The following is a 27581-nucleotide window of genomic DNA, read 5'->3' as shown; positions in this document are numbered from 1 at the left end:
GCCATTTCCTTCCTCTTTCTTAACCGCTCCAACAATAACATACCTCACTGCATGTGTCTGCTCACCCACTCGCCCTCCTGAGCAGCCGCCAGCCTTCCGTTCCTTGCACCAGTTGCTTGTGGGCTGGGTAAGAGCCCTGGATGGGCCTTTTCTGGACCCTGGGGCCATATGGTTGACTCCCCTTCTCTACTGTATCACATTTAAAGAGGGGCACCAGCAGGGGTCTTGTTGTAGAAAAAGAGCTGCCGGAGCTCATTAGCATAACTCATTAGCATAACTTATTTGCATATGCCACGCCCCCTGACATCACCGGAAGTGACAGAAGGCCACACCCCCTGACATCACCGGAAGTGTGTCAGAAGGCCCGGCTACATACCCTCCTGCTTCATCCTCATTCCCAAACGGAATGAGGATCGAAGCAGAGGGCGGGGTAAAGAAGGGGGTGGGGCTTCACCACGTGACCGCCCCGCCCCCTAGAGGTTCTCTTCCGGAGCTCCGTACCTGAGAGCTCCCCCCCGACTAGAGCCCTGGGCACCAGGCAAGAAACCCTAAAAGAGCTGAAGATGGACAGTCTGAGAGGAGCAATCCCAATAATGTACAACTTAACAGCTGTGCCTGATATAAATTAAGATCAGGAAAACCTGCAAAGTTTCCTGTTTCCTGTTGCAGCTGCTGTGTGCTTTTCCTTTTCACATGCTAATGCATACAAATTTACTTGATTATGTATTACTTGATTAATTGACTAACCTCCATACAGTCATACAACTACGATTTCTTTGCTTTGCCTGCTTGCAAGCACTATTTTCTACTAACCATGTTTCAACCGGTATCCCCCCCCCCGAAACAATCAGTTTACATTATTGTGCAGTTTCCCTCTTCATTATGCAATGTCTCTTCTCCCTGCTCTATCTCTACCTGCCTTCTAGCCCCCTGGGTTTGAGAGTGGGAATAACAGGTTAAAGTCTGTGAAGACCTGCAGGCATATATTAGTGATAATCAGAGTTGCCAACCAGAGAGATGTCTGGAACACTTACTGGCTTGCTTGGCCTTTTCCGCATAGGTGGTGGTCAGGTCTTCATCCACCGGGTGCTCTACAGGCCCCACCATGGGAATGAGGTGCCTCTCAGCACGGATCGTCTTGGTGGCATGTGGCAGGAGCAAGGCCTCTGGGGAAGGCTCCCTGTCTTCAGGCGGGGGGAGCTCCAGCAAGGCCTCGCTCTCGGAGAAAGGGGTGTCTGTGCGGCTGCCTGGCTGGCACACAATTTCCCTCTTGGCCACTCCAGTCAGGCCATCTCCTCCATTGCGAGTTTGGGCCGCGGCCTCTAGAGTGCTCTCGTAACCGCTCAGCTCTGAGAGGGACACTTCATCCTGTGGCTCACCCACTTTATTGTTGGGAACCCCCGGTGGGGAACGGGGACTCTTCTTGCGCGCCCTCCGGTGCTTCTCCTGGGCCACGTTGTCGGCATCACTGTCTGTCTCGGCATAGTACGCTTCACTATCTGGTGGTGAGGTGAGATTTTCCAGCTGCCGGCGGCGGCGAGACTCCTGCTCGGGTTGTGGAGCAACAGGAGCAGCAGGCGGTTCAGGGCTGAGGGCCTGAGTAGTCTGGCTGAGAGGGGAAGCTGGTGAGACGGCTCGCGCCTGCTTGGGGGACGGGGAACGCAGCTGTCTCACGATGGCCGTGTCTCCACTGGTTGCCCTGGAGAAGATTACAGAATTTCAGTCAATTATCTACTGGGGCATGCATAGTTTGTTGTATGTGTACATACATGTTGTGCATTATTTGATTCCTAACATGAGAATCTTTAATTTGTAAAAAGCCATATAATTAGGAGATTGTGAAATGATGCAATGAGGATTCAGACTCTACTTCGGAGTTCCCTGCTGGTGGAAAGTACTTTCAAGTCACGGCCAACTTCTAGTGACCCGGTAGGACTTCCAAGGCAAGAGACGTGTTCAGAGGTGGTTTGGCCACCGCCTGCCTCTGCGTAACCGCCCTGGACTGCCTTGCTGGTCTCCCACCCAAGGACTTACCAGGGCTGACCCTGCTCAGCTTCTGAGATCTAACAAGATCAGGCTAGCCTGGGCCATCCAGGTCAGGGGTCACATCCCCCTAGTCCCTATATATTGCAACAGAAAAAACAATTGTATGAATTAAACAACAGTGGAAGGGCATCTCTTTCCATTTTCCTGTTCTCGATTTAAAAAAAATAGGGGTTTGGGGGCAAATGACTGACTTTTCCACTCACTGCTTCCTAAATGCTCATTGGTGTCCACTGACGCTGCCATGAGCTGGGGTGTGTAACTCTCGACCGTACTCCCTTCCCTCCCCCATGCATTCTCTAGCCTGGTGCTTATCTTGCAGGTGGCCTTGGAGCTAGAGCTTCCCTAAGCTTCCCGCTGGGAACCTAATGGTTCCGCATTAGCCTGTGCTTGTAGGTGTTTGCTCATTGGCCTGGGGGTATCAGGGGGTCTCCTTCAAAGGTAGTATTTCCTGGGCCCCCCGCGCTGCTTTCGTCATTCTTGACACAAGACGTTAATGGTGTCTCAAGTTAGTACTTGAGAGCTCTCGCTCAATAAACTGGTATTCCTGCAGACCTGGTGTTGAGTGTGATTGACTGGGAACCCTGACAAATGGTAGTGTTTTCCACACAATAAAATTAGTTTTGTTTCTTATGTGTTAGAAACAAGAAAATCTACAGCCACTACAAATATCCAGTTCTGTCCCTCTCTCCCCCCAATCTGTTGCCTGCTCACATTACTGCCAAAATATTTTCATAGTATCGGTATAAAAATATTGTCTTATTTTTGTTTGACTTCCCCCAATTTAGGGGTTTTTCTTCCATAAATGTGATGATGGGCCACCATTCTTCCAAAAGTTTATTCTCTTTTTGTTTCCCTTGCTGAGTTCTGACTTCTTGACCCTAAGCACTGACGCAACCCTTCCTGCTATACCCCTCATGATCTGCCTAAGTTCACTAGAGAGAATATTTTATTGTATTTTATTGTATTTAGCCATAGGCCATTGCAAACCACAGACAGAGAAGAGTACAATAAAACACAAAAATTGTATAAAATAAGATACAATCCAACATTATAAATCCATAAAACCGAGGTTATGAACAGTTAAAACCGAGGTTATGAACAGTTAAAACCGAGGTTATGAACAGTTAATTAAGTCACAACATACCCACTAAAATCAGTATTAGCTAGGAGCAGCGTTGGCCCGTATTTTCCTTGCAGCCAAGGCAAATAAAGCCATTCTATGGGATACATCAGCATTGGCATCGGCTAGCAAAAATATAATCTTCTCTGAGACTGAATAAAAGCTTAAAACTGATAAAATACCAGATAAAAATTTTGACCTAGGCTGGGAGTACAATGAGCAATTAAAAATGTAATGGGAGAGATCCTCAACAGCAGAAGAGCCACAAATACATAAACGCTGTGCCTTGGGTGTTCTGTTGTAACGGCCGACCAACACGGCCGTAGGCATTGATTCAAAGCGCAAAGATGTAAAAGCTGCTCTAAGGTTATGATTATCTATATTAACCAGATAAGGTGATCTAAAATGATCATTCTTAAATGATTTAAACCAGGTAGCAGACTGTGTTTTTAAAATGAAGTGTCTATCTAGCAGAGCATCATGCTTAAATACCCATTCTCTGAGATCTAAGTTATTTGTTGAGGAGCTAAGGAGGTCGTCAGGAATGGAATATCTTAGTAGTAGGTTATTGAGGAAGCAAGAACGATCTAAGACTTTAGATAGCATTGAATTACAGAATCAGCATTGCTTTCAGATGGCCATCTAGCCTCTGTTTTAAAGCCTCCCAGATACTGGAGGTAAATGGCTGGTTATATAGGTCGAGAGGGATTTGGCTTCCTGGACCATGGTATGTACCTCCAACATGAGGGACTGTTGGCGATGGATGGGGTGCAACTTACAAAGAATGGGAGGAATGTCTTTGCTGGAAGACTTGCAAACCTGATCAGGAGGACTTTAAACTGAAGCCATCAGGGGTGGGAAGAAAAAGCCTGATGTTGTGCGGCATCCCCTGAGATGTCTCTATACTGATGCACAGAGTATGGGAAATGAACAGGATGAACTTGAACTTCAAGTATTGGAAAGTAAGTATGATCTGATAGGCATCACTGAGACTTGGTGGGATGAGTCTCATATATGGAGCACAGTGATTGAAGGATATACCTTGTTGAAACAGAACAGAATAAACAAAAAAGGAGGTGGGGTGGCACTATATGTCAAGAATGAATAAGCTTCCACTGAAATTCAAGATTTTGAGAGTTGCCCTGTTGAAAGTGTGTGGGTAAGGATAGCGCAAGAAGGGGATATTGTTGTGGGGGTATACTACAGACCTCCAAACCAACCGGAGGAACTGGATGATGCATTTGTACAACAGCTTGCTAAACTTTCACAGAGGATGTAGTGGTTATGGGAGATTTCAACTATCCAGATATTTGCTGGAAATCGAACTCTGCTAGACATGGGGCATCCTGCAGATTCTTTAATAGCCTTGCAGACAACTTCACCTCTCAGAAGGTGGAGGTGGGGATCAGAGGATCTGCTATCCTGGATTTAATCCTAACAGGGAAGAACTGGTTGATGAAGTGAACTTTGTGGGATCCTTGGGGAATAGTGACCATGTCAGCTTGGAATTTGACATAGAGAAGGATGTGAAACCAGGACATAGTAGGACTCGTATCCTGGACTTCAGGAAATCTGATTTCAAAAAACTCGGAGAAATATTAGATAGGATCCTGTGGCTGGAAATCCTGAGGGGGAAAACTGCACAGGGTGATGCTGAAAAATGAAGTGCTTAAGGCACTATCTCAAACTATCCAAGTGAGAAAGAAGGGTGGGTAATTAAGCCAAGGTGGCTGAACAAGGAATTCTCTGAAGAACTGAGACTAAAAAGGGAAATGTACAGGAAATGGAAGGAGGGACAAATTACTGAGGGTGAGTACAATAAGCACACTCGAATCTGTAGGGATGGTGTCAGAAAGGCTAAAACACAGATGGAGCTGAGGCTTGCAAGGGATGCTAAACATAACAAGAAAGGTTTCTATGCCTATGTTTGGAGCAAAAAGAACAGGGATGGGGTAAGCTCATTGCTAGGGGAAGACAGTCAAGCCTTAACAAGGGATGAAGACAAAGCGGAATTACTTAACTCTCACTTTTCATCGTTCTTTAACTGTAAGGCTGTATACAAACGCAGGATTACTCAACTCTCACTTTGCATTGGTCTTTAACCATAAGGCGAGCTGTATACAATCTGAAGAATGCAGGGCATATGAAGGAAGGAGGAACTGCCAGTCCAGAGTAAGTAAAATAAGGTTAGAGAGCATCTAGCTGCCTTAAACACTTTCAAATCTCCAGGGCCGGCTGGCTTGCATCCCAGGTGTTATTTCAGAGCCTCTAGCTCTAATCTTTGAGATTTCCTGAAGTACTGGTGTTGTGCTAGAAGACTGGAGAAGAGCAAATGTTGTCCCAATCTTCAAGAAAGGAAAAAAGACAGACCCAGGAAATTACCTGGAAAATCAATACCTGGAAAAATTCTAGAGCAGATTATTAAAAGCTCTGTCTGTGAGCACCTTGAAAGGAATGAGTTAATTAGTGGTAGCCAGCATGGGTTTATCAAGAATAAGTAATGCCAGACTAACCTTATCTCCTTTTTTGACAGTTACTAAAATGGCTGACTCTGGCAATGCTGTGGACATAGTGTATCTAGATTTCAGTAAAGCATTCGACTAAGTTCAGGATAAGGTGGTTAAATGTGGGCTGGATGGTGCAACCGTTGGCTGGATTCCTGGTTGGTTGAAAAATCGTACCCAACGAGTGCTCGTAAATGGCTCTGCATCTATGTGGAGGGAAGTCTCGAGTGGAGTGCCGCAGGGCTCGGTCCTGGGCCCAGTTTTGTTCAATGTTTTTTATAAATGACCAGGAGGAAGACATAGAGGGGATGCTTATCAAATTTGCAGATGACATGAAGCTGGGTGGGATTGCTAATTCTGAAGAAAAGAGAGTCAGGATTCAAAATGATCTAGATAGGCTGGAACAGTGGGCTGAGACAAATAAAATGAATTTCAATAAGTGCAAAATCCTACACAGGTACAAAAAATCTAAGGCACAGGGACTTGGCTTGACAGCAACTCATCTGAAAGGGATCTAGGTGTTCTGGTTGATCACAAGCTAAACATGAGCCTGCAGTACGATGTGACTGCAAAGAAAGCTAATGCAATCTTAGGATGCATTAACAGAAGCATTGTGTCCGGATCACGGGAGGTGGTAGTTCCACTCTATTCTGTTATGGTCAGGCCTCACCTGGAGTACTGTGTCCAGTTTTGGGCACCACATTTTAGGAAGGATGTTGACAAGCTCGAGCGTGTCCAGAAGAGGGCAACCAGAATGGTGAGAAGGTTGGAATCCAAGTCTTATGAGGAAAGGCTGAAAGAGGAAAGGCTAACCTGGGAAAGAGAAGGCTTAGAGAGGACATGATTGCAGTCTTAAAATATTTAAAGTGCTGTCATGTAGAGCTGTCATGGAGCTGATCTATTCTCTCTTGCTCTGGATTGCAAGACTACATCTAATGGGTGGAAATTACAAGGGAATTGATACCGGCTAAATATCAGGAGAAACTTCCTAACTGCCAAGACAAGTCCCTCCCCTTCCAATAATTATGCATTTGATTTTTCCTGCATAAATGCAGAACTTATCAAGAATTCTCAACAAAAAAAAAATGGACAGAGGCTCAGAAATTACACCTGTGAGTTCGCTTAGTAGCCTTGGATGCAGTTCATCTGGCCCCGAGGACTTTGTTTCGTTTAAAGAAACTAGGTGTTTGTGTACTCCACCTATGGCAGTCTTTAAGCAGCATCTGGACAAACACTTTGCAGGGATACTCTAGGCTTTTCTTGCATTGAACAGGGGGTTGGACTGGATGGCCTGGATGGCCCCTTACAACTCTGTGATTCTATGTTATTCCGTGTTACTACCCCTTGCCAATCCTAGGCTGCAACTCCCCTTCCATCATCATGTGTTCTGTTTTTGCCATGTTGAGCACCATTTCCCTCACAAGAGACCAAGGAAATGTAGAAATGGAGCAGTTCTGCCCTCTCTTCATCCCCTATTACAATTTCACTTTCTTGTCCCCGCAATGGGTCTACCATGCCCTTGCTCTTTTTCTTACTTTGAAAATAAGAAAAGAACCCTTTTTTGTTGTTTGTAGCATTTCTCACTAGCCTAAACTCATAGTGAGCTTCAGCTTTCCTCTCTCTCTCTCCAAAAGCAGTGGTTATTTGTTCATATTCAGTGGTACATGCAAAAAGGATCTAGAGCTCTTAGACGACTACACATATTCATCTTTGGTTATACGGCCCTTCTTCCATTTCCTAAATGGGTCTTTTTTATTTCTCAAGTCTTTAGAAAGCTATTCATGGAGCCACCTTGGCTTCTTTAGGCTCTTCCCATTTTTCCTTCACATAGGAATTGTTTGTGATTGTGCCTTCAGTATTTTGCTTTTAAGAAATAGTCTCCCTGGTAGTTGGCAACCTCTGATGAGAAGAAAAGCATTGAGTAGGAGTTTCACCTGTTAGACATTAGGATTTCATTAGCCCCTTAGCTGCACCTAGATTGTGGAAGAATCTCTATAAGGAATTAACATTTAGTTATGACAGGATTCATATTAAAATAATAATAAATAATGTTGCAGGTTTGAATGCATCCCTGGACTTAACTAGTTATCTACAACATCTGTTTTCAGTTTCTTTTGGCCTGTACATCTGTAGGGTTCAGCATGCCAGTTTGAAAGCATAGTCTCTCTGGCAGTTGGCAACCTTTCATGAAAGGAATGGCATGAGGTAGGAGTTTTATTTGTTAGGCATTAAGATTTCATTAGCCCCCTAGCTGTACCTGGATTGAAAAAATCCTTAATAGGAATCCAGCAGATCTGTACACATCTCTTGACTTAACTAGTTATTTTCAGTTAATTTGATCTGAACATCTGGAGGTTTCAGCATGCCAGTTTGGAAACATAGTCTCCCTGGTAGTTGGCAACCTCTGAGGAGAAGAATAGCACTACGTAGGAGTTTCACCTGTTAGACATTAGGATCTTATTAGTCCCTGAGCTGCACCTGGATTGTGTAAGAATCCCTCTGAGGAATTAATGTTAAGTTTTGACAGGATTCATGTTAATCAGTCACAAATGACGATGCCCCGCTGCAAAAACAACCCACCTATCTAGGTGGTTGCAACCGTCTGGAGCACCCAAAGCTGGCCGTGGGATCGGCGGCGCGTCCTTGCGCCGCCGCATCCCGGCCCCCGGCCGTACTGCGCATGCTCGGGCATGCGCAGTTCGGCAGCCTCCCCCTCCCATCGGGCTCGTCCTCCCCGGCGTCTGCTCTTGCCGGGGAGAAGAGGCGCTGCGGCCAGGGGATCTGTGGGATCCCGCCGCAGCGTCTCAACGTTGGAGCGGCTCTATTAGCCTCACTTTTGCTTCGTGGTTTCCCTGCCGTATGGCAGGGGCCGGTGTTTAAGTAATATGTGATGTGTATTACAATAGAGTTTGTTGTATTTTATAGAAAATCTTCTTTGATAATTGTGAGACGTCACCAGAGGATATGAACTATTGAGAGACAGTTTTTGTAAAGTTTCACTCTTTTTATTTACATTGTAACAAGTCATATAATGTCCAGAATTTCAAATAGGTATATTGTTGTATTCATAAGGTCCTACATCTTTGTTCAGAAGAAGATCTTCCTCCTGCTTGCTTCCCATACTCTGAGCATTAGTGTAGAGATATCGGACATGTTTTATGCACTCTGAGGTTTTTATTTCTGTACTTTCATTTCTGTATTTACCTGAGAGTTAATGTTACCTACCATACATACCAATACAGATCCAAGAATCTTTTAAGGTCAGCTTTTATCCATACAGAACAATGACAGTGACAATTTGCCTTGGAATACTGATGTTGTGAAAACCAAATTAACTGTGTCATTCCTGGTCATATATATTTCCTGCATTTATCTCATAGTTTCAAAGAAGTACCAGTTGTTAAATTATACATTAATGGACTTCTTTGTGATTTTGTTTGCCATAGGATAGCTTCCAGTGACATGGGAGAGACTTGATGTTGCTCCATTTTGGTCCACAAAGGGCTGGAATTGGTCTTTCCCCATTTCAATATTTGGGACAACAGTGATGAAGCATAATAATATCACAAGTTTGACATCAGTAGTCCCCCAGCTGTTGTCTATCTATATAGAGTTCTAGCTTAGACTCGAGGCCTCTTATTATTCCAAATAAAATTTAAACATTTTCTCTGCCAATTTTATAAAAATTGATCTGTAACCATTATTGGGAGAATTTGAAACAAATATAAAAAGCGGGGTATCACCATCATTTAAATTGTAGCCACTTTTCCAAGCCATGATAGATTTAATCTAGACCAATCTTTCAGTTCTTTGTTAATATGCACCAATGGCCCATAATTATATCTAAATAGTTGTGATAACTCAGTAGTAATCTGCACTCCTAAATATTTCAATGATTCAGTGACCCATTTGAATGAAAAATAGTGTTTCATGTGTTCTATCAAACCTTGTGATAGATGCATTTTAAGAATTTCAGTTTTATCAACATTTATCTTAAAACCAGAAGAGGCACCAAAGAGAGTGAATTCCTGTATAATCGCAGGTAAAGTAGTTTCTGTATTGCTAACAAACAAAATTATGTCAACTGCATATAATCCTATTTTGTGTTGTTTTTGTCCAATCCAAATTCCTTTAATATCACTATGATGCCTAATTACATTAGCTATAGGCTCAAGCTGCGGTGGCTCAAGTGGTTAAGACGCTGAAGTGCAGGCTGTGGAAGGTCAGTAGTTCAGCAGTTCAAGACCTGGGTTGCTGCATGACGGAGTGAGCTCCCGTCTCTAGTTCCAGCTCCTGCCAACCTAGCAGTTCGAAAGCAAGAAATTGCAAGTAGATAAATAGGTACCACTTTGGTGGGAAGGTAACAGCATTCCGTGTGCCTTGGTGTTTAGTCATGCCGGCCACATGACCACGGAAACGTCTTCAGACAGCGCTGGCTCTTCGGCTTGGAAACGGAGATGAGCACTGCAACCCTAGAGTCGGATTCGACTGGCTTTCGAGCAAGGGAACCTTTACCTTTACCTTTACAAGTGATAAAGCAAATAATATGGGTGACAAAGGGCAACCCTGCCTTGAGCCTCTTGACAAATCAAATTGTGCTGATATGGACCTATTAACAGACACAAACGTTTTGCATCAGAATATAATGCATCTATAATTTTACAGAAGTTGGTCCAAAATCCATTACTTTCAAAAGATGTTTTGGGAATGGCCATTCCAATCTATCAAAGACCGTATCTGCATCAACAGATAGGATCAATGATGGGATTTTAAATTGGGGGGCATTTTGTATATTTAACAATCTCCTTATGTTATCAATTATGTGTCATCATTTAATAAATCCTATTTAATAAATCCTATTTGCTCAGGGTTCCCCCTCCCCACCAGGACCCCCTGCTTATCCTTCCCTTCCCGCCACCCCCTGCCTGCTCATTGACCCCTTCCACAGCCTCCTGCATGCTCTTTCCTCAATGGCACAGGGAGGTGTGTGCAGCTGGGAGTACTCCTGCTGCGACCGTCCCCACACACACCCTGGCAGTGCTGGGCAGCCCAGGTCGCTCAGGAGCCAGAGTTCTGGAGGGCTTGCAAACAAGTGGGCAAGGGGAGGGCACGCACCTTGGGTCAGTCACAGGCTCTGGCACAGCTGTCCTTGCAAAAGAGCAGGTTGTGTCAGAGCTCTCTCAGCCCCACCCACCTCACAGGGTGTCTGTTGTGGGGAGGGGAAGGGAAAGGAGTTTGTAAGCCCCTCTGAGACTCCAGGTGAAGGTCAGGGTATAAATCCAATCTCCTCTCCTCCTCCTCCTCCACGCAAGGCAGAGGAGGTGTCAAGGCAGGATCTGGCTGTTGGCTGTGGGCCCTGTAAGAAGCCTTGGGCCCTAGCAGATGTCACACCTGAGGAAGTTATGATGACACTGGCCCTGGTCTCCTGGAAGGAATTACAGCTCATACAGAAATAGATACATTGGAGGGTGGGCTGAGGTCCCTGTCCTCCACCCCCAAGTCTCCAAGAATTTCCCAACCTGGATCTGGCAACCCCCATCTCCCACTGGTAGGTTAGGGTTAGTCAATCCCACAGTCCTCCCCATTACCTTTTAACCACAATGCTGAGGATGCCCTTGGAAGAGTCAATGATTTGCATGGCACTTGAGTGGGAGAGGCTGGCGCATGGCTTTCCATTGATGGACACCAGCTCATCATTTTCCCACAGGCCCCCATGGCAAGCTTTGCTCCTCTTGCGGATCTAAAAAGAGAAAGCAGAGAGAGAGGGTGAGAATGAAAGAATAAGTTAGCAGCTTGATTCTTTCCAAATGACACCCAGAACCACCAAGGTGCATCCTGGATCCTTATTGTAGATCAGAATCTGAAGTTCTCCACCATCCTCCAAAGGACTCTTCTTGGGGAAAGTCAATGGACCTCCAGTAAAGAAATTGATCTCAATGAAGCTGCATATTCTTCATAGGAGTTTAACATTTTGCATTTGTGTTCTTGCCAAACCTTGGCCTTCTGGACTTAGTGATGTACTCATTTTTAGTTTGTCAATTAATGGGCATGTGATGACTTCGTAGACATAACCTCCCAGTAGGGCCTGGAGATCTCCTGTAATTACAACTGATCTCCAGGATCTCCCCTGGAGAAAATGGCTGCTTTGGAAGGTGGACTCTGTGGCACCCATTGTGGTATGGGGGTTCGCCGCATAGAGGACTCAGATGACGACATACTGTAGCACACGTTTATTGTACTTAACACAAACAAAGACTAACTCTAACAGCCAACAGGGCCAGCTATATACATATCCACCCAGCAACCCCCCATTCCCATTGGAGGGTTTGAATGTCCCGCCAAGGTGGCTATTGGTTGAGGCTGGGGGATCCAGGATCCGAAGTTTCCATTGTTCTAGGATCCAAGCTCTGACTTGTTCCGTGGACCCCTGGTGGCGGTCCACGTACATAACACCCCTCCCCCTATAGTTCCGACTCTGCCTACGTTACGTAGTCCTTCAAGTATGCGGGGGGGCGGCACTCCCGTGTGGAACGCCTGGGGGCCAGCACTGGCTCACTAACCTCTGGTTCCGGCTGTTTAGCTATGTCCAGGGGTGGTTGCGCCAGTTGTGGGGTCGGCTGTCGGGCTATTGGTTCGATTCCCTCTGGAAGAGAGCCGCCTGGTGTAGCCTCTTCGATGGGATGGGTTTCGGCTGGGATGTCGGGTTCCTGAACAGGAACACCCGCCCTGGTCGTCAACTGGGGGGGGGGTTACCCGACTCCGGCAGTTGCCACCTCCGCAGTTGATCGATGTGTCTCTGCAGACGTCGACCGTCCTCTGTTGACACCTCATAGGAGACTGGACCCTTGACTCTGGTGACACGGCCCGCTATCCAAGGGGGTCCAGACCCATAGTTCCAGAGGAACACTGGGTCCCCTGGGAAGAACCCCCTCGGAGCCTCCCGCTGTTCAGTCAACCTCCTCGAGCCCGGTGCCCCGTCGGGGTGCAGTCGATCCAGCAGCGTTGTCGGGCGCTGACCCATTAGCAGCTCGGCGGGGCTGTGACATGTGATGGGGTTAGGCGTCGTCCTGTAGGTCAGGAGGAACCGGGCAAGGCGGAACTCCCAGTCCCCTTCTGAAATCCGGCTCAGGGCTTCCTTCGCGGTCCGCACTATCCGCTCTGACTGACTGTTGGTCGCGGGGTGGAAGGGTGCCGAGCGGATGTGCCTGATCAGCTTCCTCTGTAGGAACTCCTGGAACTCCACAGATGTGAAGGCCGCCCCGTTGTCTGGGACTATAGTGTCCGGCAGGCCGTGCGTGGTGAAGAGCCAGCATGGAGGAGGTGGACACAGGGCTGACCTCCAGCCATTTGGAGTAGGAGTCAACCATGATTAGGAATGTTAGTCCCTGGAATGGTCCGGCAAAATCAAGATGTAGCCGGGACCATGGTTTGCGGGTTGACTCCCAGGACTGTGAGGGTGCACTTGGTGGGTTGGGCCGAACTTTCTGGCATGTCTGGCACCTCCGGACCCATGACTCGATCTCGGCATCAATCCCCAGCCACCACACGTAGCTCCGAGCCAGTGCCTTCATCCTTACAATGCCGGGGTGTGCCTCGAGGAGGGCCACGAGGACCCTCTGTCTAAGAGCGCCAGGAACCACTACCCGGCTTCCCACAAGAGGCACCCTTTGAGGGCTGACAGCTCATATTTCCAGGTAGCGAACGCCGCGAACTCGGACCCCGGGGAGGATGCCGGCCAACCCCTCACCACCCAGCCCAAGACCCGGGACATAAGGGGGTCGCGGTTTGACTTGGCCGCGATGTTGGCAGCTTGCAAAGGGAGCGCGGAAGGTCCTCAATGTGCTGGCCCACTTTGATTAATCCCATCCTCGTCGCCACTGAAAAGTACTGGTTTCGCCGCATGGAGGACTCAGACGACGACATGCTGTAGCACACGTTTATTGTACTTAACACAAACAAAGACTAACTCTAACGGCCAACAGGGCCAACTATATACATATCCACCCAGCAACCCCCCATTCCCATTGGAGGGTTTGAATGTCCCGCCAAGGTGGCTATCGGTTGGGGCTGGGGGATCCAGGATCTGAAGTTTCCATTGTTCTAGGATCCAAGCTCTGGCTTGTTCCGCGGACCCCTGGTGGCGGTCCACGTACATAACAGGAATCAAGCTGTACCTCAGTCGAAGAACCTTTGCTCAGATCTTCCATTTTTCTTTCGCTTTCCTGACTGAGCTGCCCTAGTAATGTGTTTTCTTCTCTGCTGAAGAACTCTGGTTGTCCCAGTATAATATTTTGGCAATGTCCTCAGCCCAGGTACCTGAGGTACAGCTTGGGAGGCCCCTTTAACTCGAGCCAGTGCCTTCATCCTTACAATGCCGGGGTGTGCCTCGAGGAGGGCCACGAGGACCCTCTGTCTAAGAGCGCCAGGAACCACTACCCGGCTTCCCACAAGAGGCACCCTTTGAGGGCTGACAGCTCATATTTCCAGGTAGCGAACGCCGCGAACTCGGACCCCGGGGAGGATGCCGGCCAACCCCTCACCACCCAGCCCAAGACCCGGGACATAAGGGGGTCGCGGTTTGACTTGGCCGCGATGTTGGCAGCTTGCAAAGGGAGCGCGGAAGGTCCTCAATGTGCTGGCCCACTTTGATTAATCCCATCCTCGTCGCCACTGAAAAGTACTGGTTTCGCCGCATGGAGGACTCAGACGACGACATGCTGTAGCACACGTTTATTGTACTTAACACAAACAAAGACTAACTCTAACGGCCAACAGGGCCAACTATATACATATCCACCCAGCAACCCCCCATTCCCATTGGAGGGTTTGAATGTCCCGCCAAGGTGGCTATCGGTTGGGGCTGGGGGATCCAGGATCTGAAGTTTCCATTGTTCTAGGATCCAAGCTCTGGCTTGTTCCGCGGACCCCTGGTGGCGGTCCACGTACATAACAGGAATCAAGCTGTACCTCAGTCGAAGAACCTTTGCTCAGATCTTCCATTTTTCTTTCGCTTTCCTGACTGAGCTGCCCTAGTAATGTGTTTTCTTCTCTGCTGAAGAACTCTGGTTGTCCCAGTATAATATTTTGGCAATGTCCTCAGCCCAGGTACCTGAGGTACAGCTTGGGAGGCCCCTTTAACTTTGATTGTATTTATTTATTTATTTATTTATTTATTTATTTATTTTATTTACAGGTAACTTATATACCGCTCATAACCCCTAGCGGGTCTCAGAGCGGTTTACAATGTGCTACTATATATATATAGTAGCCAGTAACCTATCTAGGGCCACATATGGTGCGGGGGGGGGACAACCTACCAGCACCCCTGATACGGCACGATCTTCCGTTCGTTCGGCAGCTTCATTGTTATGTGTTGTTGTTGTTGTTCCTGCGACCCGGCTGCCGTCGGCTGGACACGAGCTGGCTGTTATTCTTGGAGCGGCGTGTCTTTCCTCGGGCGCAGCCTCGGCTAACGTCCAAGCGGCTCCTGCCGCGTTGCGTCCCGTGTTCTGACGTTGCTCCAGCTCTGCGTCCAACTCCGCCTTCGACTCCGCCTCCACCATTGCTCGGACCAGTCACCGCCATCCTGGGTCGCTTTCACAGTTTCTCCGCCGCCGCCATTTCTTTCTCGCTGCTGCTGCCGCTGTTACTGCTGCCGCCGACTCGACTTTTTCCTTCACTGCCAATCATCGTCCCAACACAAGGCTGGGAGGAGGGTGCCCCCTGCCACCTAGGGTAGGTACCCATTCCTCTGATGTTAATTAGAGCCGCTGGGTTGGCGGGAGCTGGGACAAGGGCCGGGGGCTCAACCTGGCCGTGGTGGGGAATCGAACAGCCTTCCGGCTGCTTGTCCAGATGTTATCAGCAGACTTTGTAATGCCTGCGCCACCGCTCACCGCTTACAAGAATGATGGCAGTCATGATGTTTTTACAAATTAACAAAATATTTTATTCAACATAGAGGGGAAAAGTCAGGTGAAATAAGGAGTTAACATTTCTGAGGTAAAACCAGTACAGACTTTAGTTCTTGTGTTTCAAGTTAATGAGAGTTTCTTAAACTATTCAGAGTTACTTTAAATCTTTATGTTGAGAGACTTTTGTCGCAGTATTTTCTAAACACTCCAACATACTTTCTTTGAATATTCTCTGACTCTTTGTGTTTCCAGTCCAGAAGGCTGGTACGCTCTTTCCAGTACCCAAACCCCTTCTCTTGAAACATCAGTACTCATCTTGAGTTTTTAACTGACCTTTGATGTCTCCAAAGGCAGTTTCCAACCACACAAGACCAGGGGTCTTTGTACTCTTCAGAACTATCATCCTGTTTAGGCTGGGCAGGGAAATTCTTTCTCTCTCTAGAAGATCTATCCACTTTCCTTGGCCTGAATGGGAGTCTCCATCTAACTACCCACTCATCCTTGCCCACTTTCCCCAGTTCTCCTGTCTGTGTTAAACTGCTCTCAGTCAGGGCTGAATTCCGAAATTTTCAGTATTCAACTCTTCTCAGCTAGAGCTGCAAGCAGGCTGCCAGTACTCAGCTCAGTCAAGGCAGAAATCTTACTGACTCTGTCCCAGCATGCAGCTCTCTCAAGACTCAGCGGATGCTAACCAATCAGATTCCTTGAGCAGCCTGTCACTCAAGGCTCTCTGGCTCTGTGAAGAATTAACCCTTCACAGATCTTTATCTGTTTGTACAACATGTCTAAGCTTCTTAAAAGTGCAGTCCATCACAGTAGTATACAAACTCTTTCCAGTACCCAAACCCCTTCTCTTGAAACATCAGTACTCATCTTGAGTTTTTAACTGACCTTTGATGTCTCCAAAGGCAGTTTCCAACCACACAAGACCAGGGGTCTTTGTACTCTTCAGAACTATCATCCTGTTTAGGCTGGGCAGGGAAATTCTTTCTCTCTCTAGAAGATCTATCCACTTTCCTTGGCCTGAATGGGAGTCTCCATCTAACTACCCACTCATCCTTGCCCACTTTCCCCAGTTCTCCTGTCTGTGTTAAACTGCTCTCAGTCAGGGCTGAATTCCGAAATTTTCAGTATTCAACTCTTCTCAGCTAGAGCTGCAAGCAGGCTGCCAGTACTCAGCTCAGTCAAGGCAGAAATCTTACTGACTCTGTCCCAGCATGCAGCTCTCTCAAGACTCAGCGGATGCTAACCAATCAGATTCCTTGAGCAGCCTGTCACTCAAGGCTCTCTGGCTCTGTGAAGAATTAACCCTTCACAGATCTTTATCTGTTTGTACAACATGTCTAAGCTTCTTAAAAGTGCAGTCCATCACAGTAGTATACAAGTCACCACCCTGTGTAACTGCAGGTCCCTTGCAGTTCCCCTTTGTGGGATGCCTGATTCAGATTGGGACCATGTGTACATGGAGACTGGGCTTTAGCCCTGTCCCCCATGCCATTTTCTCAAGTGGTTTTACAGGAGTTTTTCAGCACTGTTATTCAGCAATATGCACACTTCTTTTAGGCAGTAGCCAAGGACTTTCATCTAAAGGATACAGGAAGAGCTTGGGCCCAAACAACAACTTGGAATTAGTTAACAGTTTTGCATTTGATTGCATTTAGGTTTGCCAAGTCCCCAATGGAGGCAGCAGATTCTCCACTACAACTCCATGCCACTGCATGCACTCCGTGCCACTGGAGAATGTTTTTTAATGCAGCCTTGTATTTCTTGGAAGTTCTTACAAGAAGTGACAAAGTGTATCTGTAGGGATCACTGGAAACTTCTGGTTGCCAGGCACTGCCCCTCCAGGGCTTGCAGAAAGTTGAGTCCTCCAGGGACAGTGACGGGTTGCAAAAAGTTGAGCTGAGCCCTGCAGCCCTCTGTACTCTCTTCACGGAGCTTCCTCAAGCACTTACTTGGCCTTTAAATATACTAATAATCCCTAGTGTTCCTGTGGACTTCTTCAGGTACTCAGAGTGTATGTGAAGATGCTTATTGCTGCAATGTTATCAACAAAGGACATACACATGTATCTCCTTTGTCTTGTCATTACCTCATATTGCAGCCCTGCAAAATACGGTTATCCCCATATGTGAGACCACGAAGGCCAGCAAAGTGGCAACTTGCTTCAGGCCACCTGATGCATCCATAGCTAGCGTTCCCAACTCTGGGTTGAGAAATTCCTTGAGATTCGGAGGGGGAGCCTGAGGAGGGGAGGAACCTCAGAAGGGTATAAGTGCCATATAGTCCACCTTCCCAAGCAGGCTATTTCTCCAGCAAAACTAATTTCTGTTGTCTAGAGAGCAGTTGAGATTCTGGGAGATCTCCAGGCTCCACCTGCAGTCCATAGCTGGGCTAAATGTAAGGCAGACACTTGCTAATTCACAGCCACTATACCACAATAGCTCTATGCTACAATTCCCGCAAAACAGAAAACAATCCCAACAAATACACATAAAAATATTCTTAATATACATGGAGGCTTTGTGGGTGGAGCCTGGGGAGAGCAGGGCTTGGGGAAGAGAGGGACCTTAGCGGGGGACAAGGCCCAAGAGAGTCCACCCTCCGGAGCAGCCATTTTCTCCAGGGCAAGTGGCCTGTGCCGCTTGGAGATCAGTTGTAACAGTGGGAGATCTCCAGGTACCACTTGGAGGTTGGCAATTCCTGAGGCCTTGCTGCGTATTTCCCACCTCAGCCCCTCCAGCCATGTTCAGGGCCAAATTCCAAAGCTTCCCGCTGGTGGTGCTCCTGCAGTTGGTCAGGAAAACACCTGCTTCAAATGGAAGTTGGTTGAACAAAAGTTGAAACCACCAGCGACCCCACTCTTCTTCAGCCACGACAGCTGGATCTGCATGGGGATGAGTGAAGTCCTTAGAAGTGTCTCTCCAGAAGTGAGGAGGGAGGGGAAAATGTCACTCTCTTGGGTGGTATGAGCTGTCTAGACACTTGCTAGACTTCTAGCAAGCCTCTGGGGATCTTCTCTGTGCTTTTCCTGCAGTCTTAAAATAGAACTTGCTCATTCCATCTGCCACATCCATCACCACATATGCCACCACTCTGCCCTTTAAGAATCGTTGCTCTTCCTCTGCCTGTAACATTAAAAAAAATCCCTCTGGCATGAGAACATGAAACCCAGTAATAACGAATGAGCAAAGTGGCATTTCTCTTCCTGTCAGGCTGGGCACCATCTTCTCCCCTCCCCTCATTCCAGTAGTTTTTCTAGGTTAGTAAATGAGGGAATACTTTAGCTGCCGTGCGAGAAATCCTAGGTCAGGATTTCCTTTTTGTTTGTTTTTTTTAAATCAGAATAGCAGCATAGGTCTGCTGACCTCCAGGTCATGAATGGAGATTTCCTGGGGTTAGAACTGATTTTTAGGTGACACAGACCAGTTCCCCTGGAGAAAATGGCTGGTTTGGAAGGTGGACTCCATGGCATTATACTCCATTGAAGCCCCTCCCCTCCCTAGTCCCTCCTCTCCCTAAACCCCACACCTCTCAGGCTCCACCCACAAAATCTCTGCCTATTTCCCAACACAGAGCTGGCAACCCTACAGCAGCCCCATGAGGCTGATCTGGAAGGACGGGGGGCGTGATGCTGGGCATGTTTGACCTTCTCCTCCTGACCTGTCTCCCCAGTAGACACATAGAAAAATAGTGCTGGAAGGTACCTCAGGGGTCATCTACCAACTAACTCAATGAAATAAAAAAAGAGATTTTTTCCATGTGAGGCTGCCAGTTTAAAAAAAAAAATGAAATGAGAACCAAACAAAACCCATGGAGTGCCTCAGTCACACATAATTTGTCCCTTAATAATGAAATGATTATGAGATACCAGCATTGGAGGGTCTCACCGAACATGGCGCATGGGACTTTCGGATCTGCCGGGTTGCCCCCTTCACAGCAGGTCCCAGCCTTTTCCCGCTGGCTTGTCCATTTTGTCTCCATTTTGTCTCCTCCTCCGGAGGAGGTTCTTTCAGGCTTTCGTCGCTCTCCTGCTTCTCCCACGCTCCTTTCGGCTTGGGCTTCTTCTCAGAAGCTTTCTGCTTCTTTCCATCACCAGGGTCCTTGTCAAGAGGGCAACTGGCTATAAAATGCCCCAGGGTCCCTCATCTCAGGCATAGGCCCTGACACATCCGCTGATCTTTGACGGCCTCTCTCATCTTCCGTCGTTGTCGCTGTTGCTGCCTTTTTCACAGGAGTTCATGGCTGGTACATCCACAAGAGGTTGGAGCGGTTTTCCGCCTCGCAGTCCACCTGTATCCATCCGTTCAACATTGGCGGGTTGTCCTGGGCCAGTGCCCGATCCAGAATTGTGTGGTTCAGCCCAGCCCGGTAGAACTCAATGAGGACCTCCTCGGGCCACCCCTGGAGCTTCGCAGCGTATGTTTTGAATTCATCTGAGTACTCTCGCACCGAGCGTCCGCCCTGATTGGCCTCGGAGGGCCCACATGAAAGCATTCACATCGCGGCATTCCGGTCCCTGGACGTTGTTGAGACCCACAAACCAATCAGCCACCCGGTCCCAGAGCTGCGACCCGATGAAGGCCACACGGTGCTTGTTGGTGGCGAAGGTAGGGCCCCAGGCCCACAAGAACTTGTGTACTTGCAAAAGGGAAAACACCAGCTTCTCTGGAGTGCCATCAAATGTCACTTCCAAAGCGTTGCGGGGTTGCTCCGGAGCTGCTGGGGCTGTAGGTGGTCCGTTCGGCCTGACTGGGCCAGCAGGAACCCCCGGAGGTGCTAGAGGAAGGAGCAGAGGCCCTTGCAGAGGGGCTGGCGGTGCTGTCAGCAAGCTGCCATGGAGTTCTGTGTAACATTGTATGCTTCTAGCTTGAGTTCATTCCCCCCCCCCCCCCCCCCCGCCCTCATTTTGTTGCTTCTGCTGTGCTCATTAGGTAAATTCCTTTCTCTGTATGTTAGGACTGCTTTGAAACTTAGATAATGCCCAAGGTCAACTACTGGAGGTTGGAAGGAGTTTTGGAGTTGCTTTGATTAGTATGTGCTAGGGCTTGTGAACTGAATCAATGTTTATGTTTAAGACCGTTTGTTCCCAGGGGTTTGGGCGCCTGTTTTACCTGCTTTCCCGCACGCGGGAAAATGAACCATTGGCCACGGCCTGGTATGATTTTGTTTATTACCTTGTACCCCAGAGGTAGTCTCCATTCTTAACAATCCTTGTGTTCCTGTTTTCACCATCGCTTTAATAAATGCTACTTTGCTACAAACGTGGATTTATTTGAATGCCTGGAGAATCGGACAGGTGCCCTCCCAGTTCCATGATTCTGTAACTCTTGCTGGATTGCCTTTATAATTATGCCAGGCATGTCCAGCCTTATCTCCTCAGCCTCACTCCGGAACTCCCTATGGAGACGTTCAGCTTCAGTGACCTCCACATCACGGATGCACTCTGCTTCCTCCTGGAATGAGTGCCCGTAGCACTGTCTGGCGTCATCCCCTGCGAATCTCTCAGCCCTTGGGTTGGGAGTTAACAGCCGGGTGGGCTCAGCCCAGGAGGGGAGAGGCACCCATGCGTCTCAGGTCCGCACCCCCCCCTTCGGCTCCTTTGGGCTCCACAGCCGTCACTGGAGCCGCGTGATCCGTCTCTCTAGTTCGGTGCTGTCCACCGCGGTTGTAGGGATTTCCCCGTCCTCTCTGCTCATCACGTCTGTGGTGCAGGAAGTTGAGGAAGAAACTCAGATTTCTAACAATCTGTCAGAAACTTGGTTAAATCAGTTCTCAACAACAGCCAGTCTGAATAAAACTAACTTTATTAAGATCATTGATAGATACCATTCTGGACACTTCTTTGGTAGAACTAAAGATTAGCATGCGAAGGTTACAGATATAGTGGTTTCAAACAGCAGCAATAAAAGGTAAGGACCCAATCACCCCACGGTATTTTACCTGCCAGAACTAATAGGACCCCCCTTCTCCATGGCAGGCGAGCTGTAAAATTCACAGCCTGTGCTTGCCGCATAAATAGATCCCCAATTCCCCCCCCCCCCCCCGGACACATAGCCTCTATCTACCAAGAAAACAGAATAACAAATAAGACACTGGGACATTTGGCTCCACCATGGTGTCAAGCTCCAGATACAGCAAAGAGAGGGGGACACACACACCCTTCTCCATGACAGGCGAGCTGTAAAATTTACAGAGAGCCTGACACTTATATTGAGTCAAGACCATTGTCATCTCTGCCTGGAGTAACTCTCCAGGACCTTAGTGTTTCGCAACACCAGTTACCTGAGTTCTTTGAATGGGAGATACCAGGGACTGAACCTGGGCCTGTCTGCACATAAAGCCTGCACTCTCTCACTGAGTCACAAGCCTCCCCTAAAGTTATATGGGAACAACATTACAACAGCACAGCAGTTCTAGTAGTGATAAGTGTGCTTCATGGTGGAAGAACTGCATATTCCCTAGAGGACAATTGCAGTTTGAACACTGGAGGGGGGAACAAAATGCAGCCTCTTCGCAATAGATGTACAACCCATGCAGATGTATTTATTGCCCCAGACAACAGATCAGGCAGAAACATTCCCTGCAAGAGAGCCAGAGAACAGCCATGATGTTAAACAGGGAAGGATGACCATATGCACTCACAGTGTGCTGACGAGGAGGAAGAGTATTAAAATGCAGCTGTTCCATGGGAATGGAAACGATATGTCAAGTGTCACCACCTGACTTCTCCAAAGGCCTAATTCAGCTGAACCAGCAGCTGTCACAGTGAGCGGAGTTTAAGCTCACAGCATTCTCAGCAGGATCCCATCCCCCCCCACCCCCATCCCATCCCGTGCCGTGCCGTGGATGGCTGGAAGCAAAGCCAGACCCCTGCAGTGCCTCAGATCCCTCCACCCCAAGCAATCACTTGGGGCCTTTGCCATGCCCAGAAACACAAGAGATATCTACTGTATAGACAAGAACCATGTGAAGGAGTACACTCGCAAGCCATGTTACCCTTGGGTTCCCAGGAGGCTGGAAAAAACCATGGCTGTCCGCAGGCTCTGCTTGGTGACATTGCCCCAAAAACAAACTGAATAGCAACTGCTGCCACTTGCAACTCTGAGAGGGATATAGAATCACAGAACCACAGAGCTGGAAGGGGGCCCACAGGCCATCCAGTCCAACCCCCTGCCCAGCGCAGGATCAGCCTAGGCCAGAGATGGCGAACCTTTTAGAGACCGAGTGCCCAAACTGCGACCCAAAACCCACTTATTTATCGCAAAGTGCCAACACGGCAATCTAACCTGAATACTGAGGTTTTACTTTAGGGGAAAAAAACAACTCATAACATTAACTTAAGAGGATCCAAACAAAGTAAGGGAAGCAATCCCAAATGCTTTCATTTACTTAAAATTATTTGGCAGAGAATTCGACACTTTAATGATGGCCTGGGCCTGGCTGGGGCGATGGCATGCGTGTGTCAGAACCCACAACTTTAACAACGGAACACACACTACAGGAAGAAGGTTTTGCTTTATTGATAAGCCATAGATGCACTGACAGGAACACTGTTCAGAATGCCTGACTGGGCAAGTGCATAATAAGATATAGGGTATTCGTATGTCCCCCCCCCCCACTCTGCTGGCCAATTAGGTACTTTCGCGTGCGCGGGTTAACACTGAGCCATCTAACAATAGCAAGCTGGGACCCAAACCTGAAAAGGAAAATTCTCATGAACTACAGACTCAACAGTTCTCCACCAGCACAACTTCAAGGTTATAGATAAGCGTTTCGGCCACGACACATGTAAGCGCATACAAAATGAATGCAAGGCAATCAGAACAACAGCGAAGCCCGAAACCCCCCCTTGTTAATGTCAGCATAGCTGACAGCGTGCCCACAGAGAGGGCTCTGAGTACCACCTCTGGCACCCGTGCCATAGGTTCGCCACCACTGACCTAGAGCATCCCTGACAAGCGTTTGTTCAGACGCTGCTTAAAGACTGCCAATGAGGGGGAGCTCACCACCTCCCTAGGCAGCTGATTCCACTGTGGCACAACTCTTACTGCAAAAAGGTTTTCCCTGAGATCCAGTCGGTACTTTCCCACATTCCAGATTTGTGCACTCCAGATCTGTGCTGCTTTTTAGAGGCTCGGCTGGTAGCCACGCTTCCTATTTCACTCCCACAAACCAGAATGGGGGTGATCTATCACAACATCATGCTTTTGAGCTATCATGCTCCATAGATGGTAAGTTTGTTCTCTGCCCATTCCTGTTATCACACTTCTGACAGCTAGACTGAACAGGCATGCTGTGGGTAAAATGATCAGGCCTAGAACATTCAAAATAATAAATAAACAAATAAACAGAACACCCCTGATCAAAGAAAAGGTGAAAAAAGACAGTCCTCTCATCCTGCACGTATCCTCAATGTTTAATTAGGACAGGCTAGCATCACTTGAAGTTGCAATAGTCTAGTTCAGCATTACCTTAGTTCTCATAGCTGGAACCTTTCCCACTGCCTCTGGCTACACAGGCAAGATACAGTCTCTCACAGTTTAAGATAATCATTCTACAAGAAACTTGGATGCAAGACCCATTTGAGCTTCATAACTACCTGACTTTTCATTCATGTGCTTCGATCTGTCCTAAAGGAGGAAGAACCTCAGGAGGACTGAGTATTCTGGTGTCTTCATCGTTAAATAGTTTCCCCAAGAAATTGGGAAGTAACAAGAATTGGATTCTGGCTCTTAGTTTATCATTCTCTAATTTTAAGGTAATTTGCACTAATGTGTACATCCAACCTTTTGCGAAACAGTCTGATATCAAAAATGCCTGGGAAGAGTTGGAAGGATATGTTTGTCACATATTGGGCATGTTTCCTTCATCCGCCATAATTGTTGCCAATGATTCTAACACATGGTTAGGTCATACTGATGAAGAGCTGATTGATGAGAGCGGTACAGGCGACCCCATATCTGAAACTGATCTCTGGCCACTTTTCAGGCACCTCTCTTTAGACCCGGTTGTCAATTTTGCTGGCACATGCCTTTTTCAATTGGCTTTTATTTATTTTCATGCAAAGAGAAACAAACAAACAAATAAACAAAATAAAAGACTGGGATACACACAGAAGAGACAATTTCGCATTCCATCCAAAAATTCTAACATTACAGACATAATTTGGTTCGATTATTTCTATATCTTATACCTTTAAGTCATCACATCGTTCCATACAAAAAACAAAAAGAAGAGAGAAAACAGACACACACAAAAAGCCGCGACCAAACTCTTAACCTTAATTCCTAAGTAATTAGTTTTAAACTGAGTCTATTCCATAAAACATTTTAGAATTACGTACAGTATTTCATAGAGCCTACAAAGCACATTTAACATATCACTTTGACCCTATATGTAAACATATAGTTATTACTGTTATTTCAGTAGTTAATTGGTTCTAATAGTTGCCAGCTTACGCATTGCAAGTCACCACAGATAAACACTACGAAGACTAAGAGCCACGGAAAGGAGAAGATTTGCCATTCTAAGTCACCCTCCTCCTTCCAATCCTCCCCAAGCTAAGTTTCCTTTTACATACCCAGAGTATCAATTACCTTTTAAACACTAATCCTACCAAATCAAACACTCAGTACTTTTCTATAATTTTTAAATACCATTCCCCCTTATTGTCTAAACATGTATCTGGTTAACTAAAGAAAAAATATAAGCAAAAAACAGAGAAGCCAAAAACATAAATCAGTTTTCTCACTTACTTCAATAGTTAATTATTAACGTGTTATTCAGCATCATACACAGCCTATCTCAGTCCAGTCAAACAAACAGAAACACTTGAAATAAACATTAAAGAAGGCATAAAGAGGCAATTTCTTCCATTCCATTCAATATATGATAGAGCTACTTCTAAACCAAACAGAGGAACTGTATACTCAAATTTGCAGTTGCACTATTAGCCAAGACGTTTTGAACATAAATCATAATAGTCTAATCTATGCATTTAAATATATCTTTCAGATCCTAGCCATGCCAGTTTAATCTTCATGGAGATTAAGAGACTGATCAAAAATATAGATCATTTCCCACCATTCTTTCCTTGATTTCCTATAGCTTTCTTTTTTTCAGAATCCTGTGTCTTATTTCTTTGTAAGTACAGACCTCCTTTTTCAGATCCTCCATTTTAAATTTCAAAGTGCTCAAAAAATGCCTCTTTCTGCTCTTTCTCATTCCCTTGCTGCTTTTCACATACTTCCTAGGTTTCCTTGTGTAACCGTCTTTTTTCTTTTTGGTTGGTCTGGTCTGCTTCCCATAAAGTTTACCGTAGCGGTCTCCATTTTTACTTTCAAAAGCTTTAGAGTTCCTTATTATTCCCTTTAGACAAATCTCATAATTATTTTTATGTCCCAATTTCAACATACGTCCAGTATTAGTGTCGTTTAGCTTAGTTCCTCGAGAGTAGCCAGATTCTACACCTTCATCCTCTCGTGAAAGAGCTTGCCCATGCTGCTTCTTTCTTTTCGCACGAAGAAGTGAGCTCTTAAGTTTCTCCAGCAGACCCTCACAAGTCACTTTCGCCGCCTGGTAAATCTCATCAATTAACAGCTTTTTAAATTGTTCAAGGGTAAGTTGCCCAATATCTATATTTAATATTACCTCCACTTCCTCTCCCTCCTTTACAGGCTTCATTCTTTTCTCCCCCTTGGTTAGCAAGCAAAACAGTTTCGTCCCAATCCTTTTCTGGCCAGTCTTCCAATATTTGGGTGCAATTGAAAAGGGGTTTATCAAAGTAAAGTCTTAAGGAACAGGTAGATAGAGTGCATTTACTCACTTCTTTCCTCTTCTTCTTTAATCAGCCATGCGTTGTGTTATGTTTTTTGGGGGGATTAATAAAAAAATCTCTAAAACGGTGGCTGCAGCTGGTGAAAACATGGCGGCCATGTTTCCTGCCTTCATTCACTCCTGCTTCGGGGCAAATACAAACCACCCCCTCACTTGCCAGGTGTGAGGGATGGCTGAATTAAGCCCCCTGCAACCCAATCTCCCTCCAGGAGGTTGGCCGGCGTCCACCGGTGATCCCGGGGCACACCGAAAGGAGCAAATAAGGAAGCAGGCAATTCGTGCATCCAGAAGCGCACCCGTTTGCTTGCCGTACTGGAAGTCCCTTTTAGGCTAAATTTTGTCATTCTGAATGGTCTGTTATCGGGTGACTACCCCGGCCAATATACATATTGGTCAGGCTTAAAGCACTTGACCACTGATTACATTCTTATCTCACAAGATGTCTATAATGATTATATTGATTTTCTGATCGACATAAGAACAGAAAGTGACCATTTACCCTTAGCCCTCAAAACTTTTGGTCCACTAACACTTCGACTCTGTCCTGAAGTGACGGAGCCTAAGCTTTTGGAACAGACAGGGAGGATTAGACTTAAATGGTCCTCTCATATCAAGGAAAAAATTTTTCTCTGGACAAAATCAGCTAATGGCCAGTCTTTCCTGCAAGTCCTAATAGCTAATAATGATGGGGGGGGATCTCTCTCATTGATTATTAACACCCATTAATTTCCAATCTCCAGCCTCTACTCTCAAGACATGGAGATCTTAAACATGATAAGATCTCCAGCAATAAAAAATGGTTTGATCATGAGTGCACCCAAGTCAGAGGTCGATTCGGGGGGGAATCGTGGGGGATCACAGTTCCCCCGGGTGAGGGGCGGGGCCCATGATGAAGCCCAGCCCCCTGCTTCTGGCCGCCCCGCTTCCGATCCTCATTCAGCCAGGAGGAGGCAGGAGAAGAGGGAGGGTAAGTTGCTTCCTCCCCGCCTCTCCCCACCCCTGCCTGCCTGGGGCCAGGGAGGGCCTTGGCAGGGCTTCCTCGCACTCCCGCTGGCCTTGCAGGTCCACCGCCGGGCCCCTGATGTCAGCGGGTGTGGCATATGCTAATGAGTTATGCTAATGAGTTCCCCTAGCTCTTTTTCTACGAAATGACCCCTG

The 27581-nt window shown here is 47.0% G+C and overlaps 1 protein-coding gene across 1 annotated transcript in view; it reads right to left on the bottom strand.

The window, feature by feature from the left end:
• Nucleotides 1-1034: 1034 nt before the first annotated feature.
• Nucleotides 1035-27581, bottom strand: part of LOC107119346 (synaptopodin 2-like protein) — a gene marked incomplete at its 3' end in the record, with an annotated part of 34558 nt that continues 8011 nt past the window's right edge. The window contains exons 2-3 of the mRNA XM_015421812.1: nt 11259-11410; nt 1035-1699 (exon numbers count right to left, since the gene is read on the bottom strand). Of these exons, the coding sequence (XP_015277298.1) occupies nt 1035-1699; nt 11259-11410 (817 nt within the window). The remainder of the gene's footprint in view (nt 1700-11258; nt 11411-27581) is intronic.

The sequence above is a fragment of the Gekko japonicus genome, unplaced genomic scaffold (genome assembly GCF_001447785.1).
Source record: "Gekko japonicus isolate JY-2015 unplaced genomic scaffold, Gekko_japonicus_V1.1 scaffold5416, whole genome shotgun sequence".
Taxonomy (NCBI): Eukaryota; Metazoa; Chordata; class Lepidosauria; order Squamata; family Gekkonidae; genus Gekko; species Gekko japonicus.
The sequence above is the reverse complement of the archived record's forward strand: the minus strand, read 5'-3'. Positions and strand labels throughout refer to the sequence as shown.